General features: G+C 39.8%; 1 protein-coding gene across 1 annotated transcript in view; it reads left to right on the top strand.

Annotated features, from left to right (window-relative positions):
* The window catches only part of LOC122806333 (insulin-like growth factor I), a 43,776-nt gene extending 29,592 nt beyond the window's left edge, over positions 1-14,184 (top strand). The window contains exon 4 of the mRNA XM_044076657.1: positions 12,884-14,184. Coding sequence (XP_043932592.1) covers positions 12,884-13,096 — 213 coding nt within the window. The 3' untranslated portion in view covers positions 13,097-14,184. The remainder of the gene's footprint in view (positions 1-12,883) is intronic.
* Positions 14,185-18,697: the final 4,513 nt, after the last annotated feature.

Genomic DNA, 18,697 nt, shown 5'->3' on the forward strand with positions numbered 1-18,697 from the left:
ATGGCTTTTGCAACCTTCTCCATTTTCCTCTTGCCTCCATTACCTCTTCTCATTCTTACATCTACTACTACCCCATTACCCCCTGCCCATAGAGATCCCACTAATCCCCATACTAACTGCATGTCATCTCTGCAGTACTCTATTACAATCTCCTCCTCTATCTTACATCTTGTACTACTCCATTACCACCTGTCCATAGAGATCCCACTAATCCCCATACTAACTGCATGTCATCTATGCAGTACTCTATTACAATCTCCTCCTCTATCTTACATCTTGTACTACTCCATTACCACCTGTCCATAGAGATCCCACTAATCCCCATACTAACTGTTTCTCATCTCTGCAGTACTCTATTACCATACTAACTGTTTCTCATCTCTGCAGTACTCTATTACAACCTGCTCCTGTACCTTACATCTTGTACTACTCCATTACCACCTGTCCATAGAGACCCCACTAATCCCCATACTAACTGTTTCTCATCTCTGCAGTACTCTATTACAATCTCCTCCTCTGTCTTACATCTTGTACTACTCCATTACCACATGTCCATAGAGATCCTACTAATCCCTATACTATCTGTTTCTCATCTCTGCAGTACTCAATTACAATCTCCTCCTCTATCTTACATCTTGTACTACTCCATTACCACCTGTGCATATAGATCCCACTAATCCCCATACTAATTGTTTCTCATCTCTGGAGTACTCTATAACAATCCCCTCCTCTATCTTACATCTTGTACTACTCCATTACCACCTGTCCATAGAGATCCCACTAATCTCCATACTAACTGCTTCTCATCTCTGCAGTACTCGATTACAATCTCCCCCTCTATCTTACATCTTGTACTACTCCATTACCACCTGTGCATAGAGACCCCACTAATCCCCATACTAACTGCATGTCATCTCTGCAGTACTCGATTACAATCTCCCCCTCTATCTTACATCTTGTACTACTCCATTACCACCTGCCCACAGAGATCCCACTAATCCCCATACTAACTCTTTCTCAACTCTGCAGTACTCTATGACAATCTCCTCCTCTATCTTACATCTTGTACTACTCCATTACCACCTGCCCATAGAGAGCCCACTAATACCCATACTAACTGTTTCTCATCTCTGCAGTACTCTATTACAATCTCCTCCGCTATCTTTTCCATGGACATCCTTCTGCCTAAAATCAAACTTCCTCCCCCTCACTCTCTAGCATCTAAAACCAAGACTAAGTACTTGACTTACAACCCACTTAAATTCAGACTTTACCACCTGCATGTAGCCCTGCTTCTATCAGGAGACATGCATCCAAATTCTGGGCCCATCCATCACCCCACCATGCATAACTTTACCTCTCCTTACTTAATAAACTCATCCTCTCCAAACAAACATATTTTCTTTTTTTTCTATGAACACTTGTAGTATTCTAAACAAAGTTAGTGAAATCCATGCCTGGATAGCCTGCCACACCCATGATGTCATCACCCTAACTGAGACTTGGCTAAAACCCCAAACCTCTGATAAAGACATTCTCCCCCCTGGTTATAATACACTCCACATAGATTGCCAAAACAAAAAAGGGATGGTGTAGCCATCCTCTCCTCCAACCACCTCACCATTACAAGTATTACAAAACCTATCCCATCCTTTTCTCCTCCTGAACTACTTAAAGCTAACCTTAAAATCAATAACCACACTACTACCCAGCCATCTATATTCCTCCAAGAGACAACATTTCTCTGCTCTAAAATATTCTTTCATACTTTTCTCAACACAACCCCAATGAAACTTTCCTCTTTGGGGATGTCAACATTAACTGGTTAACTTTCAGTAATCCAAGCTCTAATACTCATATTAATTCATATGGCTTTAAGCAGCTAATCTCCCAACCTACTCATACAAACAACTCTCACACATCTACTACTCTTATTGACTGGGTACTTGTATCTAATACTTCTGAATATCATAACCCTGAAACCCTACCAAACACCTTGAGCAATCCCTCCCCTATAAAAGTGCTTAGGTTCACTCCCCACTTCTCAAAACCTCCTAGATTTATCACTTGTCACAAACTCTCTAACTTCCATCCAGAAACCTTTAATGTTCTCCTCTCTAAAGTCACCTGGAAATTCCTTACCGAACCCCCACTAGAAGAAGCAGTCCTAGCTTTCAACCCCACCTTCCTTAGCATCTTAGACTCACTTGCTCCCCCCTCGCAAAGTCCAAATTAAGTCCACCATATCTCCGAGGCTTTCAAAAGCCATTCATACCCTTATGATAACTAGAGACAAATTATGAAAAAAATGGTCACAAACTAAGCTCCCTGCAGACTTGCAAAAATATAAAGAACTCAGAAATCTGGCAAAAAAACACATAAACAAGCATAAAAAGGGCTTCTATAACAAACCTTCCATAGCCCTAAAATCTAATCCTAAAAAATTCTGGAACTCTATTAACCAAATATTACATCCCGGTAATCTTAGCTCCACCAATCCATGCGCAGACAACACATCTGAAGAAACTGCCACTATCTTCAATACCTATTTTATCGATTCAATATCTAAGCTACTGAACCCTAACCCAAACTCCTCTACTACTAACATCTCCAACTTTTCTGAACCAAATCCTAATACTATCCCCTCAAATACCTTCTCCCTCAAACCTGTACCTACTAGCTGCATCAAAACTCTACTCTCTAAATTAAAACCATGCTCAGCATCAGCTGACAATATTCCTTCCACTTTTCTTCTACTAGCAGCTGATTGTCTTGCTCACCCTGTATTATTCCTAATTAATCGCTCCATCTTTGAATCTAAAATCACTTCCTTCTGGAAACAATCTCACACTCTACCTATACACAAAGGAGGTAACTCCTCTGATATCTCCAACTTTAGACCTATCACTATCCTCTCCCCTCCCTCTAAAGTACTAGAAAAATGTATTCATAAACAAGTTATGCAGTATCTAATACAGGAAAATCTTCTTACACCCACTCAACATGGCTTCAGACCCAAACATAACACCACTACAGCTCTATTATCCTTCCTCAACACTTCTCTATATCCGTGGACTACCATAAACTTATTTCTTGCCTATTCTTGGATCTCTCAAAAGCTTTTGACACTATCTCACACACTCTTCGGCTGCACAAACTGCATAAACTCAACTTTTCCTCTGATACTGTTGCATGGTTCTCCATCTACCTCACTATAGATCCCAATCAGTGAGATGGTACTCTGCACTCTCCCCTCCTCTCCCTGTAAAATTGGGTGTACCTCACGGGTCTATCCTAAGGCCTTTGCTTTTTAATATCTTTACTAATCAGCTCTATACCTCCTGTCCTCAGTCATCTTTAGTGCAATACGCAGATGATTCTACAGGCATCACCACAGCCAACTCTCCCTCTAAGCTCTTCTCTGCTACTCAGGCATCTTTTAACTTAGTTGAAACATGGCTGTCCAACAACTAGCTCATCCTTAATCCTAAAAAAAACAAAGCTGTTACTCTTCCTACCTACAAAGTTCATAAATATTAAACCCTCCTTCTCCATACAGTCCCTTAATAACATTCCCATTCAGGTAGAATACAGCACTAAGCTCTTAGGTGTAACCATCGACAATCAGCTTAAATTTGACTTGCATGTTAATAACTGTATCAAAAAGACTCATTCAAAACTAGGGCTCCTTTACCGTAACAAGAAATTCCTTACCTCTGACAACAAGATTACTCTCTCTCTTACCTACATTCTACCCAGTCTAATGTACAATTCTCAAATTCTCAGAAATCTTAACTCAGCACTCCTGACCAAACTCAACTCTACCTACAACAAGGTAGCTATATTTGCTGCCCAACAAACCTACAAATCCCATCACTGTCTCTCTCTAAAACACCTAAACTGGCTTGAATTACCCCACCAGCTTCTTCTCTCTCAGCTCCAGATCATCCATTCTATCCTACACCAGCCTTCCTACTGCCCAGCACTATCCCCTCTCATCTCCCATTATTCTCCCTCCAGACCTCTCTGAAGCTCTAACCAAGACCTACTACAAATCTACAAACCCAAGTCTAAATTTGGACACAACGTGTACAGCTATCACCCCACTATTGCCTGGAATAGGCTCCCACTAGAAATCAGGACCCTTACACATCCTAAATTTAAGACAGCCACCAAAGAGCACTTTAAAAGTCACTGGTCCTGCCACTGCACTCTCCCTCCTTAACACCCCCCACTTCTCATACCTTAATCTACTTTCTGCCCTTAACTCACTCTTCTCACTAGCTCTCTCTGATCTTCCTTAACTACTTTTTCTACTGTCTTCTAAAATCTATTAAGTAAATTGCCTCAGAGAAGCATTCTATTGTAATTGTCTTGCCTTCATGCAACTACACCATGATAAAAATGGGTTTTTGTAACCACTTACCCCAAAACTATATTCATCTTAAGGACATATTTCTTTTTATACATCTTGAAATAAATTTGCTATACTCCTGATTATTGACATTGTATAACATTGTATTGCTATTTAATGCCTTGTAATAATCCTGTAACACTACTGTTTAATGCTAATTTATAATGAAAATTGTATAATATGTTGGAGCTTTTCTCCCCAGACCTCTGCTGAAAAAGGGCTTTTCAGCTCAGTCGGACAAGCCCGGTCAGCAAATGTAAAATAAAAATAAAATAAATGAGAGGATGAGTGTGGAACAGGTATTGCCACACTCCCAGAGGTGTTGTGAGACACATGCTTATGTATAATAATTATGTGTTTTATAGTATATTTTAATGTAAAATACTAATTATAATGTTATATAGGTATCAATGTTCCTAAGCAAGGTTATAACTTTAATTTTGTGGAATTCTGGTATGAAGCCCTTAGAGTATTCATTTAAATGAAAAATAAAAAACTTGCACAAGACAAAGAAAAGCGACAACTACTTTACTCTAAAATATTTAAACACAGTAGAATAAAACATTGCGTCTGTTTGTTTTTCTTGCACCAGTCTTGCTTCTAAATTTAGAACTTGGCTCTGAATTAATCCGTCGAAGTTACTTTTGTACTTGGAGCTAGTCATTTAAGGGACTGTTTTGTCAAACTGTTGTATTCTACTGCATAATCACGTTTATAAACAGATGATTACAATGAATGACACCATAGAGTCATAATTTCATAGATATATACTAGGTTAATGACCACCTTTTTAACCTTAGCCATAAATCCAAAATACACCCAGCAAGTTTGGTGCCTTATAGTTTACTTTTAGGGGCATGTGTAAACTACGTCATACATGGACAAACATTTACAGGTAGCCTCTATCCATTAAAAACATAGCTGTCAGGTCACAAGTGAATTTATGATTTCCTATCTGCTGGTCCAAGTAATGCTTCAATAGGTTCAGGAAAAAAACTGCTTTACATGGATGAGAAGTCTGTTCCAGAGAAGGGGTATTATCTGAGACACATACCTTGTTCATCTGACATGTCCTATTTGTGTTTTAAGTTAAAGTTTACATCCCTGGATCAGGTAGCTCTGATGCTATTTGTTTTGCAGATATTGTAAAGGTCCATCAGAGCATAATCCTGGGACTATGCCAGACATAGATCATGTCTCTACAGTATGTAGGAGATAGAGTATAGAGAAATGGTTTTCAGGTGATTCATGCAGGGCATGTTGTTAATGCCCTGTACTCTTTTTGTGATTAACCTTTGTGGATGTTCCAGTTGTTACATGTGCCTGGTCAGGTACATACTAAAGGAGACATTTCACTCAGTGCTGAGTCTGATGAGGGCTGCGTTCAGAGGAACAATGGCTTCCTTAGACATAAATGCCATGCCCTTGCTTATAAGTTGAGCAACATAGAATGATTTCCTTACTATCTTAGACAAATTTTGACCAAAAGCCAGTTTACTGTTTATGTATGTCTCCAAATCCCTGACTAGTGGATCTACTGTTAGGGGTGTATTAACAATGTGGCAGTTTCCTCAAGTAGCCAACTTCCCAAAGGGTACTATTACACATTTCTTGGCATTAAGTTTTAAACCATGTCTATGGCACCAGTTATGTGTCTGTATTAGCCCTTATTTGAGGATATTAGTGTCTTGGGGGATTCTATTACTGCTCCCAGTTTGCAATCATCTGAATATTTGGTCAGCCGCAGGCCTTTGATGTTAGCCTTGACTTCCAAGAAGTAGATGCCAAAAAGGAGAAGAGCAAGCACTGAGCCCTGTGGAACTCAACAAGTGAATGGACTTATTGTATAGGTGGACTCCCCTATCCTAACTTCCTGGGCCCTATTTGAGAGCCAGCTGGCAATCTAGAGTGTAACATGAGGGTTTATGCCTAATTTTGTGAGTTTGTTTACAATGCCCAAATGGGGTATTATATCAAATGCCTTAGGCAAGTAAAGTAGGCAGTATGCACCATTTTGCCATCATCCACTGGTTTGGTGACTTTCTTGAAGAACTCTACCAGAAGGAGTAGGCATGATCTTCCCTTGACAAAACTAAACTGGGTTGGATCCAATGTTTGGAGGTTTCCAATGTCAATAGCATAGGTTCATAGGTTCATAGGTTCATACTAGGCTATCTGCCCGAGGGCATTTACAAGCCTAGCCCATCGTTTTGTGGCTTAGGCCACCCCTTTAGTATGGGGAACTATACCCATTATTTTTCTGTGCCTCTGTCGAGCAGTGACACTGAGGTAATCCCTGGGGTATATCTGCGATCTCCCATCCATTGGTCAAGATTTCTCTTGAACAAGGCCAGCGAGGTGCTCTGCCTCACATGTACCGGGATTTTGTTCCACAGCATAGGGAGTCTTTGGGTGATGAATCTATCCCTCCAGCACGTCCTATTAATAGCCGTGTCAAGGTTTAAGTCTCCCGCCCTTGTGGCTCTGATGGATCTAGATTTTTTGAGGTGAAGCATATTCATCAAATCTGGGTTTGACATGGCCTTGTATGTTAGGCAAAGGTCACCTCTGAGCAAGCGTGGCGACTGAATAGAGCTGGAGTTCTTTCAGTCGGGCAGCATAGGACAGATTTTTGAGACCCTTTATCCTTTTGGTGAGGAACTTTTGTGGCCTCTCCAGCTGCTGCAAGTGTCGGGTCAGATACATTCCGAATGGGGCATTGTACTCAATCATTGGTCTGATGAGTGATGAGTAAAGGGAGACTATGACCTCCCTTGATCTAGATGAGAATCCCTTCATGATAAGGTGGGCAATGTAGAAGGTCTTCCTAACTACTTTAGCTACATGGGTGTTGAATGACAGACTACTATCAACCTGGGTCCCCAGGTCCCTGATAACTTCTTCTGTGCTCAGTGGATTGCCACCTATTTGGTAGCTAGGGTAACCTTGTTTTTCCCGAAGGGTATGACTATGCATTTTTGGCATTTAACTTTAGGCCGTGGCTCTGGCACCAGTTATCCGCTTCTGTGAGACCCTTCTGAAGGATATCTGTGTCAGATGTGTTTTCTACTATGGCCCAGTTTGCAGTCATCTGCAAACTTTGTCAGCCATAACCCTCCTGTGTTTGCTTGTACTTGGAAAAGTAGATGCCAAACAAGAGTGGGCCCAGGACTGAGCCCTGTGGGACACCACTTGTGACAGGCTTTGAGTCTGACATGGCGCCAGCAGCTCTGACCCTGTGGGTTCTGTCACTCAGCCAGTTTGCAACCCATCTTGTGATGTATGGGTTGACATTTAAGCTGATGAGTTTTTCAATGATACCCGAATGGGGTATTGTATCGAAGGCCTTAGCCAGATCGAGGTAGGCTGTATGGACTGCCTTTCCCTCATCAATGGCTTTGGTGACTGTTTCAAAAGTCAACCAAGTTTAAAAGGCATGATCTGCCTTTGACAAAGCCAAACTGGGTTGGATCCAAAGTCTGCAAATTCCTATGTCTTTATTTATGAGGTCCATTATGATCCTCTCCATGGCTTTGCAGATAAGGCTTGTCAAGCTAATGGGCGGTAATTTCCAGGGTCGGTGGAGGCACCGCCTTTGTGAAGTGGTACCACAGTTGCAGTGCGCCACTCCTGGAGTGCGTATCCAGAGGTAAGACTTTGATTAAACAGCTGTCCTAGCTGTGGGTTTAATTCCTCATTGAGTTCATGGAGCACACAGCCGGGGACACCATCAGGTCCCATGGATGCTGTGTTTTTGCTTTGGAGAGAGCAGTTCTCACTTGGGCTGGAGATGTTTGGGGGCTGCAATCGTTTGGTATAGATATCTCTCCTTTGGGGAGGGGAGAAGTTTGCACTGAACCTGTCAGCCAGTATGTTGGCAATGTCTGTAGGATCAGTAATCTTCACATCATTTTGAACTAGCTCTGAGCATATCTGGGAGTTTCCTCCCAGGTTTCTAACATAGCTAAAGAAGGCCTTATGATTGTCTTTTGAGTCTTTAGCTATTTTTCTCTCGAAATTTGCTTTGGATGATTTTATGAGAGCTCTTAGTTTTTACTTATAGTGATCAAGGGTGTCTTACCTTTTAAGGATTTTGCTCTATCTTGTAGTAGCTTCCTCCTTTTGTTGTAGAGTTTGTTTATGGCTGGGGTCCACCAGACTGGATGCTTGCCTTTGGTACAAAGAGTCTTTGTTTTGCTTGGGATTGCCTTATCCATGCAGTCCTGCAGGTGCTGGTAGAAGGCATTTGTAAGTGATTCAGCGGCTTGAGTACTGTTTTCCACGCTCGGGGCCTTAAAGGAGACCACACTAGTCTTTAGAAGTGTGAAGTCGGCTTTTGAGAAGTTCTTTACTGTGGTCTTTTTATTTCAGGTGGGGGTGGGATGAGGACCTCCAGCGAGATTAGTTTGTGGTCTGATCTCACCAGTGAGGGGTACACCTCCGGTGTTGAACATTGTGCTCCCATGTTCGTGATGATGAGATCAAGTATGTTATCTCCTCTTGTGGGGATGGTGACTAGTTGTTCCATGGCATTTGAGTTTATGAATTCCAGGAACTTTTGGGCTAGGGTGTTTGGGCTTGAGTAGTGTTCCCAGTCTATATTAGGGTAATTGAAGTCACCTAGTATGATGGTGTTTGGTGATACATTTATCCCCTCTAGTGTTTTCAGGAAGGCCATGTGAGGTTCCTGAGTTTGTGAGGGTGGCCTGTAACATGCTACAATTTGCAGAGCAGTCTTGCCTATGGTTAATTGCACCTGGATGGTCTCCGATGCATCGTGCGTTGCCACCAGTCTTGAGGTGTGGGTGTCCTTGATGAATATGGATACCCCCCCTCCTTTCTTGGTATTGTCCAGATTTTGGGGCCGGAACGCATGATATGAGGTAAAACCTGATAGCCGGGTGCTCTCAGGAGCCTTGAACCAGGTTTCTGTCACAGCACAGACATCGATGTTCTCCATACTGAGAAGGGCCTCGAGTGCGTGCATTTTGAGATTTAGACTTCTGGCATTTTCATGGCTTTACATATGAGACTAGTCAGACTAATGGGTCTGTAGTAGGCCCTTCCTTATGCAGAGGGATGACTGTTGTAATTTGCATGGCATAAAGCCTGACTGGAGGCTATGGTAAAATAGTGACTCCAGTGGTCCTGATGGGTCCTGATTCATTCTGTTTTAGGAGGCATCCTGGGATACTATCAGGGCCCATCAATGTGTTGCTCTTGGTCTTGAAGAGTGCATTTTGGACCTCTTATGTTCGATGGTATTTCTTGAGGAGTGATGGGGGTAAAAATTGGAGCTGAATTTGTTGGCCAGTAGATTTTCTGTATTTTCCAGTTCTATATAGGTGGCCTGATTTAGCTCTGTACATTGTTGTGGATGGCCTTTGATGTTACTGAAATAGCTAGAGAAAGCCTTGTGCTTGTCCATGGCCTGGAAAGCTATTTATACCTAAAAAACTGGCTTTGGTAGACCTGATCTGCCCTCTGATTTGTTTGTTTTGACTGATGAGAGTTTTTTTTTCCTGCTGGGCAGTATATTTCCTGACTTTTGCTATGACTTTTTTCCTTATGTTGTATAGCCTATTAGTGTTTAGATTCCACAAGGGGGACTTGTTTATTGAGTTTGCTCTGAGCTTTTTCTGATGGGCACAATTGTGTCTATGCATTTACTAAAATGATTGTGTAGAGTTCCTGTTAAAAATTCCACATAGCCAACTGTGCTCTCAGGGTTTGCAGGGGCTTGACATTTTGTTAGGTTGTCACTTAATAATAGGAAGTTTGCCTTAGAATAGTTTCTAAAGTTACAGAGTTAGCTGGGGTCAAGGGTTTTATTTTTATTTCAATGCAGATGGCTTTATAGCCCATGCATACCAGAGAGGACATTACACTGGGGGGATGCAGTATTCTCCCATTTAGTGAGATTCAGGTCCAGTATGTTTACTCCCCTAGCGGGTGTGTGCATTATCTGGTCCAGGGTGTTAGTGTTTGCAAAACCCATGAATCTCTGCACCTGAAGGTTTGGGGTCATGTATGATTCCCAGTTTATAGTGGCATAGTCAGAGTCACCCATGAATATGGTATTGGGTTGAGTTGAGAGTGTCTCCAGTAAGTTTAAGTATGATCATGGGTTTCCGGGGCCATAGAGGCAAACCTGTATCTAGAAAGGATATGCCATGGGACTTTGGACATGGACAGGCTCAAGCCCCTCATCCTTTTTGACCAGCCTTGAAATGACCTTGGTATTAATGTAGATTGAGACATCTCCACCTTTAGTCCCTGTCTGTGCAGTAGGTGGCCTAAATGCATGGAAAGCATTGTAGCCTTGCACGGCCATGGTGCTCTCCATGACTTTAAACCATGTTTCAGTAACTGGACAGATGTCTGCATTCTCCTGGGTGAGGAGAACTTGGAAGGAGTTGATTGTCTTGTTTAGGCTCCTGGCATTGAAAAGTAACACCTTTAGATTTCCTTGGAATGCTTTTGTTACGCTAGAAGGTTTGCCAGTTTGGCATTTCCTAAAAGAGGTCCTGTGGGAAGGATAATGTTTTAGCTAATATTTGAGAACCCAGAGGGGACAGGTACAGACTATCTTGCAAAACAACCTGGTCTGTTGACCATATCCAACCATGCTGACAAATATTGCACCTCCTTTGAATGACACTGGAAACTAAGCCAATCATTAGAGCCAATCATCTTCTGTTCATGCTGTGGTATCACCTTTGGTGAAGGTAGAATGCTGCTCAATGCTTGGCTCATACCAGCCTGGGGCACACAGTCTGAGAGCACCATGATGTCTTTCTCTTTATCTAGCATAGGGAGGAATGTCTCAGGCCATTTACAACCACATGAACTATGACACAGTCATACTGGTACCTGTAGTCCAATAACATGAGTGTGTGAGTGTGTTGGTGGTTCATGGCCCCTGATAGAAAACTGACTGACAGCTGACTATAATTTTCTCCTTATTCAGCCTGGTAAGTGGGTCATGTGTGTGTCTCACAATGGAGTCACCTATGATTATAATATTGGGTTGTATGGTGGCTTGTCTTTTGGGCTTTGAATTGACTGTAGTATGGCCGTATGCATTGCAGAGGGTTGTTTTGGTGGAGTGCTTTTGGGGCTACTGATGATATCTGTTTCAGGTCAAATGTCTAGAAGGTCTTTGTGGTTTAGGAAAAGTACTTTCACGAGCCTCAGCATATGTGGGTCTGAGTGTCTGATCCATACTGTGTGTGGTGGGTGTAGTGTGTGCATTTCTGGCAACCTCATTGGTGTTGTGTATGCTTGTATGTGAAAGTTTTGCCTCCAGGGACATTGTGCAAATACATCTGTCACATAACTCAATAACTTGTGTGAGAATAAACTGGTTGTCAATAAGCATAAGGCAATTACTGCACACACATCCACAAAGCTGGCTATGGAGGTAGCAGGAAAGTGTGCGTGTCCATGGTATCGGCCCTACTGGAGTAGTCAGTGAGTTGTTGCAGAACTGTAGTATCTAGAGAATCGATTCTTTACCATGTGGAGCACTGTTTCTGCCTGCGCAAACTCTCTTTTAATAGGTTAGGCTTAAAATAACTCACAAGGGCAGCTAGCCTAGTATTTACCTATGAACCTATACATAGGTATTTATATATATATATATATATATATATATATATATATATATATATATATATATATATATATATATATATGGGTCTACCTGAGATGGTTGACAAGCCATTTGATCGACTTTCATTTGGTCGACAATTCATTTGGTCGACAGGCAGATTTGCCCCCCTCCCTAATGTTGTGCAACCCTGGAGTTGATATATATAGTTAGCGGGGGGTGTGGGGGGCACATAAAACTGCTTGTCGACCAAATGAACTGTCGACCAAATGAAAGTCGATCATATGGCCTGTTGACCATGTGATAGGATTCCATATATATATATATATATATATATATATATATATATATATATATATATATGCGTGTGTGTGTGTGTGTGTGTGTGTGTGTGTGTGTGTGTGTGCGCGCACGCATGTATGTACACACATATATACATGCACATGTTTGGCTTAACTCTGCATCAGATGCTTTACAATGTTTCATAATTAGTGAAACTTTTTTTCTGTTGGGTTATTCAGTTTCTGGTATTTTCCACATTTTTAAAACTCTGCTACCTGTTCACTTTCCATAGAAAGAAGTATAAAAGAGTTCCTCAATCTAATAACTGCTTATGATGTGACATAGTCTCAAATTAGCTGTAAATTTACTTGGAAATGAATCCCAGCAAGGTTATTACTAAGCTGTTTTTAAATACATGCAAAAAATGTACAATCATCTAAAAAACATCAAGATTAAGAAATTGTTTATTTTACTGATTATGATGTGGGTGCTGTGTTGCATATCTTTTTTAGCTATAAACTGACAAAAATGCAGATGACAGTGGTATCATCTACTGCTTCTCTTTGTGTTTGCAGGAAGAGCATGTTAAGAAACAAGATGAAGCAAAGATCCTGTTTTCTCATTATGTTACGCATCTGTCCAGAAATAAGATTAGGAAAAATGCCAGCTCAGAAATACGATATGAACAAACAAAGTATCTTCAACAGCCTCAACGAAAAGAAAAAAAGAAAAAAACTTTCCTAAGTCTTGTCACTAAGAAAATATCTCACGCTCCTTGGAGGCACTGAAACTTGTGCTAATGCAGTGTACGTACTGTTGGAGCATTGGTACTTTGAATGTGAATTGGGCACTGTGATTATCGCCTATACATTGCAAAAGATTTGGTATGTGGACCAATGCCATGTAAATGATTGAGAGAGGCAAGCAGTGTGCCATTCCTTATTTCCTTCTGAGTTCAGAATTTTGAAACCACTGCCATGTCATTGTGAATGAAAATCCTTGAGTTACTGAAATGTGCATGTGTTTACACAATCAGGTTTAGTCAACAAAAGGTAGTTTCCTCACATATTTTGCACAGACATATTAGCACTTTCAGAACAAGGCAAATCATGTAGAAGCCAGGAGACCAAATCAAAATGGTAAATACATGAAAGCAGCACTGAGTAGTCAAAAAAAAGTTACATCACAAACAGCTGCCTAAGATCACTTCTCCAGAATGATGAATAACATGATTCCATCATCGCATGACCAAGAGGGATATTTGGTCACTAAAATAATGAAAAGTAATGATTGTGTTACATACTGTTTCATAATGCTTAAAAAATTACTCTAACTTTGCTTCAAAATAGTATTTCATTCTTACTCAGCAGTAACTTCAGTGATGTCATATTATGCTCATGAATGTTACTAGATCAGCTGGTAATATGACTTGCACATAGCTTCAACAATAGAGACAGCTGCTAGTATGATGCGACAGCACTTATGTTACACAAATACTAGTGTCCAGCAGCTTCACAAATCTCCAGAATGAGTGTAAAGTCTACAGTCTTAAAATACGGTGCTTAGCCATAAATTAGGCCAACATTATTCAGTGTCTTTGCCACAGGAACATACAAAAACTATTAATACGGACATAATTCTGAAATAAATATGGTACATTCTGGTAAGCTACAGTTCTGCAAAAGCTGTTTCTACACAACATATCCATAAAAAAAATGACATTCTTTAACAGAAACAATGGTTAAACAAGCAGCATTTTTTTGAGAAGCTGACCCCCCCACAATAGTGCTAAATATTACAACCAACTCCAAGATATCTGAATATCAGGAAAATGACTATCTTGATTGTCCTGCACTTTTGGATTTTTTTTTTTTTTGCAATGAACTGCCTTTTTAATAAATCAGTTGAGACAAATTAGTACTAGGGGAATCATAACACACTCAACTATGTAACAACTGTCTAAACAATGGAAAATCATGAAATGTCCATATTTTGTAGCTTAAATGGATATTTAGAAATAGGAGCATGCCTGGTATTATTATACATTATAATGTTCTTTCAGGGTTAAATGCAAACCATAACACTTGCTCAAAACACTAATGAACAGGTTTTATGAAATATGAGATGTGCCTGATTAAGATAGCAAACAAAGATCTACGCCGACTGATTCTGCTGTGTCTGCATGTGATACAGTTTCACTAGCCTCCTCACACATAGAATAAACATTGCAACAGTGTAGCAACAGTACTTTCAGGAGGTTAAATGCACTCAGTCAGAGACTTCTGCCTCACGAAGCACTTAATGTTGCTGTAATAGAATAGTGTATATCTCTTCATGCTTTGTTCTGTGAAGAGCAGATACAGTTAGTACATACCTAATGCTGAAACACACAGAGGTCCTTGGCAGGCAATATCCCATCCGATTTATTAATGTACAGTGTAGTTTTGTTTTACTACTTAGTGTTAATGCACCACCATTTGCAGCAATTAATCAAGTTTAACATTAATGTATGCATTTTTCAAATGTTTGAAATGTTGAAATCTAGACCTTTATTTGCATTTCCTTTGATCTGTTAGTGCAACTGTCATGAGAGGACACCACCTGGTCAGAACTTTGATACTGTGGGTCGCACTGTAGCTCAGTGAAATGCCCTTTGCCTTGTTACTTAAGGGCACTAAGTATATTCCAAACTTCCATCACTGTGTGTATTTAAAATGTTGTCCCCAAGTCTGCTTGGGTTTTTTCCTGGTTCTCTGGTATCTTCCAGCCTAGCAAAAATGTGCTGATGCCCTTAAATTGCTCCTATATTAAGATATGATATATATTCTTTCTGACCCAGGTCATGGCTGAAAATAGGTCTTTGGACAAAACCACCTACTCAGTTAACAAGTTAACAAATGATAACATTAAGAAAAAATGTAACTGATAAGACAGATACTGTGAAATACTTAGGCATTATATAGTTCATATAACACCATGACAAAATGTTATATTCCAGCAATGAATTCACATTAACATTAGAAATGTAAGCATGTCCTTTGTACCCTTACAGGTTTATAGAGATTGTGGTGACACTTGTGAGCCACAGGCATTCTGTAGTATCTGAAAGCCAGGAATGCTCAGATCACAACAATTGTCAGAAATGTGCAAGAACAGCCTGATTTGTTCAAAAATGGTCTTCTCATTTCAGCAGGAAATTGATCTCATTGGAACACAGGTCACAAATGGTAGTTTAATTTTAAATGAGCTTTTAATTAAAAAAAATGAAAATAAAATGGGAAACAAATTCATATCATTGTGCAGCATCCATCTGCCAAAGGGGCTGAATGAATAACTATTATTACTACTTAAACAGCAGGATGATGGGATGACCCACTCCTCCTGTTACAGCTGCACAGCACAAGTAAGGCACTATACTGACAAAGAAGTACCCTTTATATGTGTCAGGTCAAAGGTCAAAAAGAATAGCACTAAACTGAGCGAGAACTTAGCATATGCAATTATTAGGATTCAGCCTTATACATCACATTATATAATGCACAACTTTCAGTCTCCTGTTGAATGTATTATCAATGTTTCTGGGATATCCCAAAAAAGACCTCATGTTTTATGGAGCAAAACTTATGTTCCATAAAAGTCCTCATTATTTCTTCAATGTTGTGTCTTTCGGCTTTTCCCAGTTAGGGGTCCCACAGCGGAACTCCGGTCTGCTAATGATTGGCAGTAGATTTTTAGGTGCCGAGTTGCCAGCTCTGATGCACAACCTTCAATGATGGTATGCCCATTCACGCATGTCTCCACACAGAAGACGCTCTAGCTGAGAATCGAACAGGACAACGTCTTACTGGGAAGCGACAATGCTACCGCAGCACCACTATGATATAAAATTATTTTATACTTAACAGTCCTTTCTTCTTCTTCTTTCAGCTTTTCCCAGTTAGGGGTCACCACAGCAGATCACCTGTCTGCTCATAATTGGCAGTGGAGTTTTACGGTGTTGTGTTGCCAGCCTGGTGCCCAACCTTCTACTGAAGGCACACTCACACCTAGGGCCAATTTAGAGTATCCAATCCACCTACAGCATGTCTTTGGGAGGAAACTGGAGCACCCAGAGAAAACCCACGCAACCACGGGGAGGACATGCAGACTCTGCACTGAAGGCACCCCAGCTGAGGATCAAACTAGAGAACCTCTTGCTGTGAGGCGACAACACTAACCACTGCACCACCATGGCCGCCCTATACTTAACAGCCCTTTAAAACACTTAATTGTGAAAACATTTCTAAAAATTAAAAAAAAAATGAAAAACCTGAATCAGGATATACTACTCCAATATTGTTTCTGAATATACTTAAGACTACATTTTATTAAAGTATCAGATATTAATTTTACAGTTATAAGCATCTATTCAATATCTCTTTTAGGCCACATATGTCCAATATCTAAAAAAGGAATTGGAAAGAAAATTATTTATGTTGTTTTACATCTAACTTCACTATCACATAACCTTCCCTCAGCTGAAGTTATCAGTTCAGTTGTAACTTGCTTGTAGCTACATTTTCACCAACTAAGAGGAGATGGAAATTTATCAGAGTTGTATAAAGTAATTCTGAATATCTCAAAAATTCTAGGCATCTGTCTCAGAGAAGATATATTATGGTGAGTCAGTGATATATAGAGAAGTCTTTATAACCAGATTTAGTTACCTGGGGATATATATTGTGTTGAATGTTTATTACAGAAACTTATATAAGACAAAAACACAATCTATTTAAATGACACTTAGAAACTACATCTGAAAAGTTTGAAAATTCATGCAAAAACTCACAGAGAAATAAACAATAATCTTACATCTAGTTAGGCTCACTTGAAAGATAACTTGGTTAAATTTACTTATTACTGAAAGGCAACCAAATATGGTTAAATCTATTTGTCACTGAAAGACAAAGGGACATACCAAAATAACATATTATCATTGAATCATAGCTCTTGCAGGATAGTGTGGTGCCATCATAAGGTGTCTCACAATTCAAGTCAGAGCACATTATTTGTGCTCTGATGACATCATAATGCATTCAAAATGGCTGCACACAGTGATGTTATGGGTATTCACTTATTTCACGGTACATTACTTATAAACTTTGCTTTAAAGTTACAGCAGATTCATAGTACTATATCGTGTGACCCAAGTTGTGAATAAGAGACTTCAAAACAGCCCCATCTTGTTGGTGTGTCACACGTTTCATAACAATAGCTGCACAGTTATAGAATGCACTCTTTCAGGAAAGAGATGTGAGGCATGCATGATGTAATAGTAAACCACGTTCCTCATTTCTTTATTTTTTTTTTTACAAAATGCTAACTACATTCTGTTTTAGAATTTGTACATTAATTACTTTGGTCTAAGGCTCTGGGCAAATATGACATGATTGGTTCACATGTGAACAAATTATGAGGCTTAGCCTAAACTGTGACACAACCAAGTACAATACATTCAGACTAGAATAGGAACAAATAGCACATTTTACTGCTAAATATAAAATTCTTATTCAATGTCCCCATTGCACAGTTAAGTAGTATACAGCATGTAGATCTGCAGTGCATATTGTTTTATTCAAAAATGAATAAATCTGCATTTGCTGGCACTTTGCACATTTAAGACACACAACATTTACGAAGGGCTGGAAATAACATACTGTCTGTTATCACAAATGTGGAACTTTATAAGACAACACAAAAATTCAGTAATGATAAGCAATCATTTGCAGCACCAGAAGATTTCCAACCACAAAGAAGGTTGATTTGTGGAGCTTTACAAGACAACACAAAAATTCAGTAATGATAAGCAATCACTTGCAGCACCAGCAGATTTCCACCCACAATATAGGTTGTATCTAACAACCTTCCAAAAATAATTTTGTGGACATTCTGACAGCTGTGCTCACTGGATGTGATTGTGTCCTTTTAAACCTGTGTGTGTCTGCACCCTTTCTGGTCTATAGCATTCATACCATGGCAACAGTGAAGGATTAAGTACTTGAAAAATTATGGACGATCTGGCAAATGTGCATTTAAGTATTCAAATATCTCAGCATTTTTGCTTTAAGTGTCTGACTGTAAGATATGTAGCATGTTATTTTACACCAGTCTAATTATGTATTTAGAGATCTATCTATAGATATCTATACTGATATCTATATAGACAGATATTGTATTTGCACTAAAATTAATATTATGCAACCAATGCTACTGTATTTGTAGCTTTTCAGTTATTTAGCAAGGTATATAGGTGAAATTCTTGACAACCTATTTTGGCTTTTTAAGTTTGCAGGCAAATGTGCTTTATAAACAATTTGTGCCAATAATAAAGCTGAACCGATGCAGATGCT

This window comes from Protopterus annectens, chromosome 7.part0, assembly GCF_019279795.1.
Source record: "Protopterus annectens isolate FY-2018-M chromosome 7.part0, PAN1.0, whole genome shotgun sequence".
NCBI classification, from domain to species: domain Eukaryota; kingdom Metazoa; phylum Chordata; order Ceratodontiformes; family Protopteridae; genus Protopterus; species Protopterus annectens.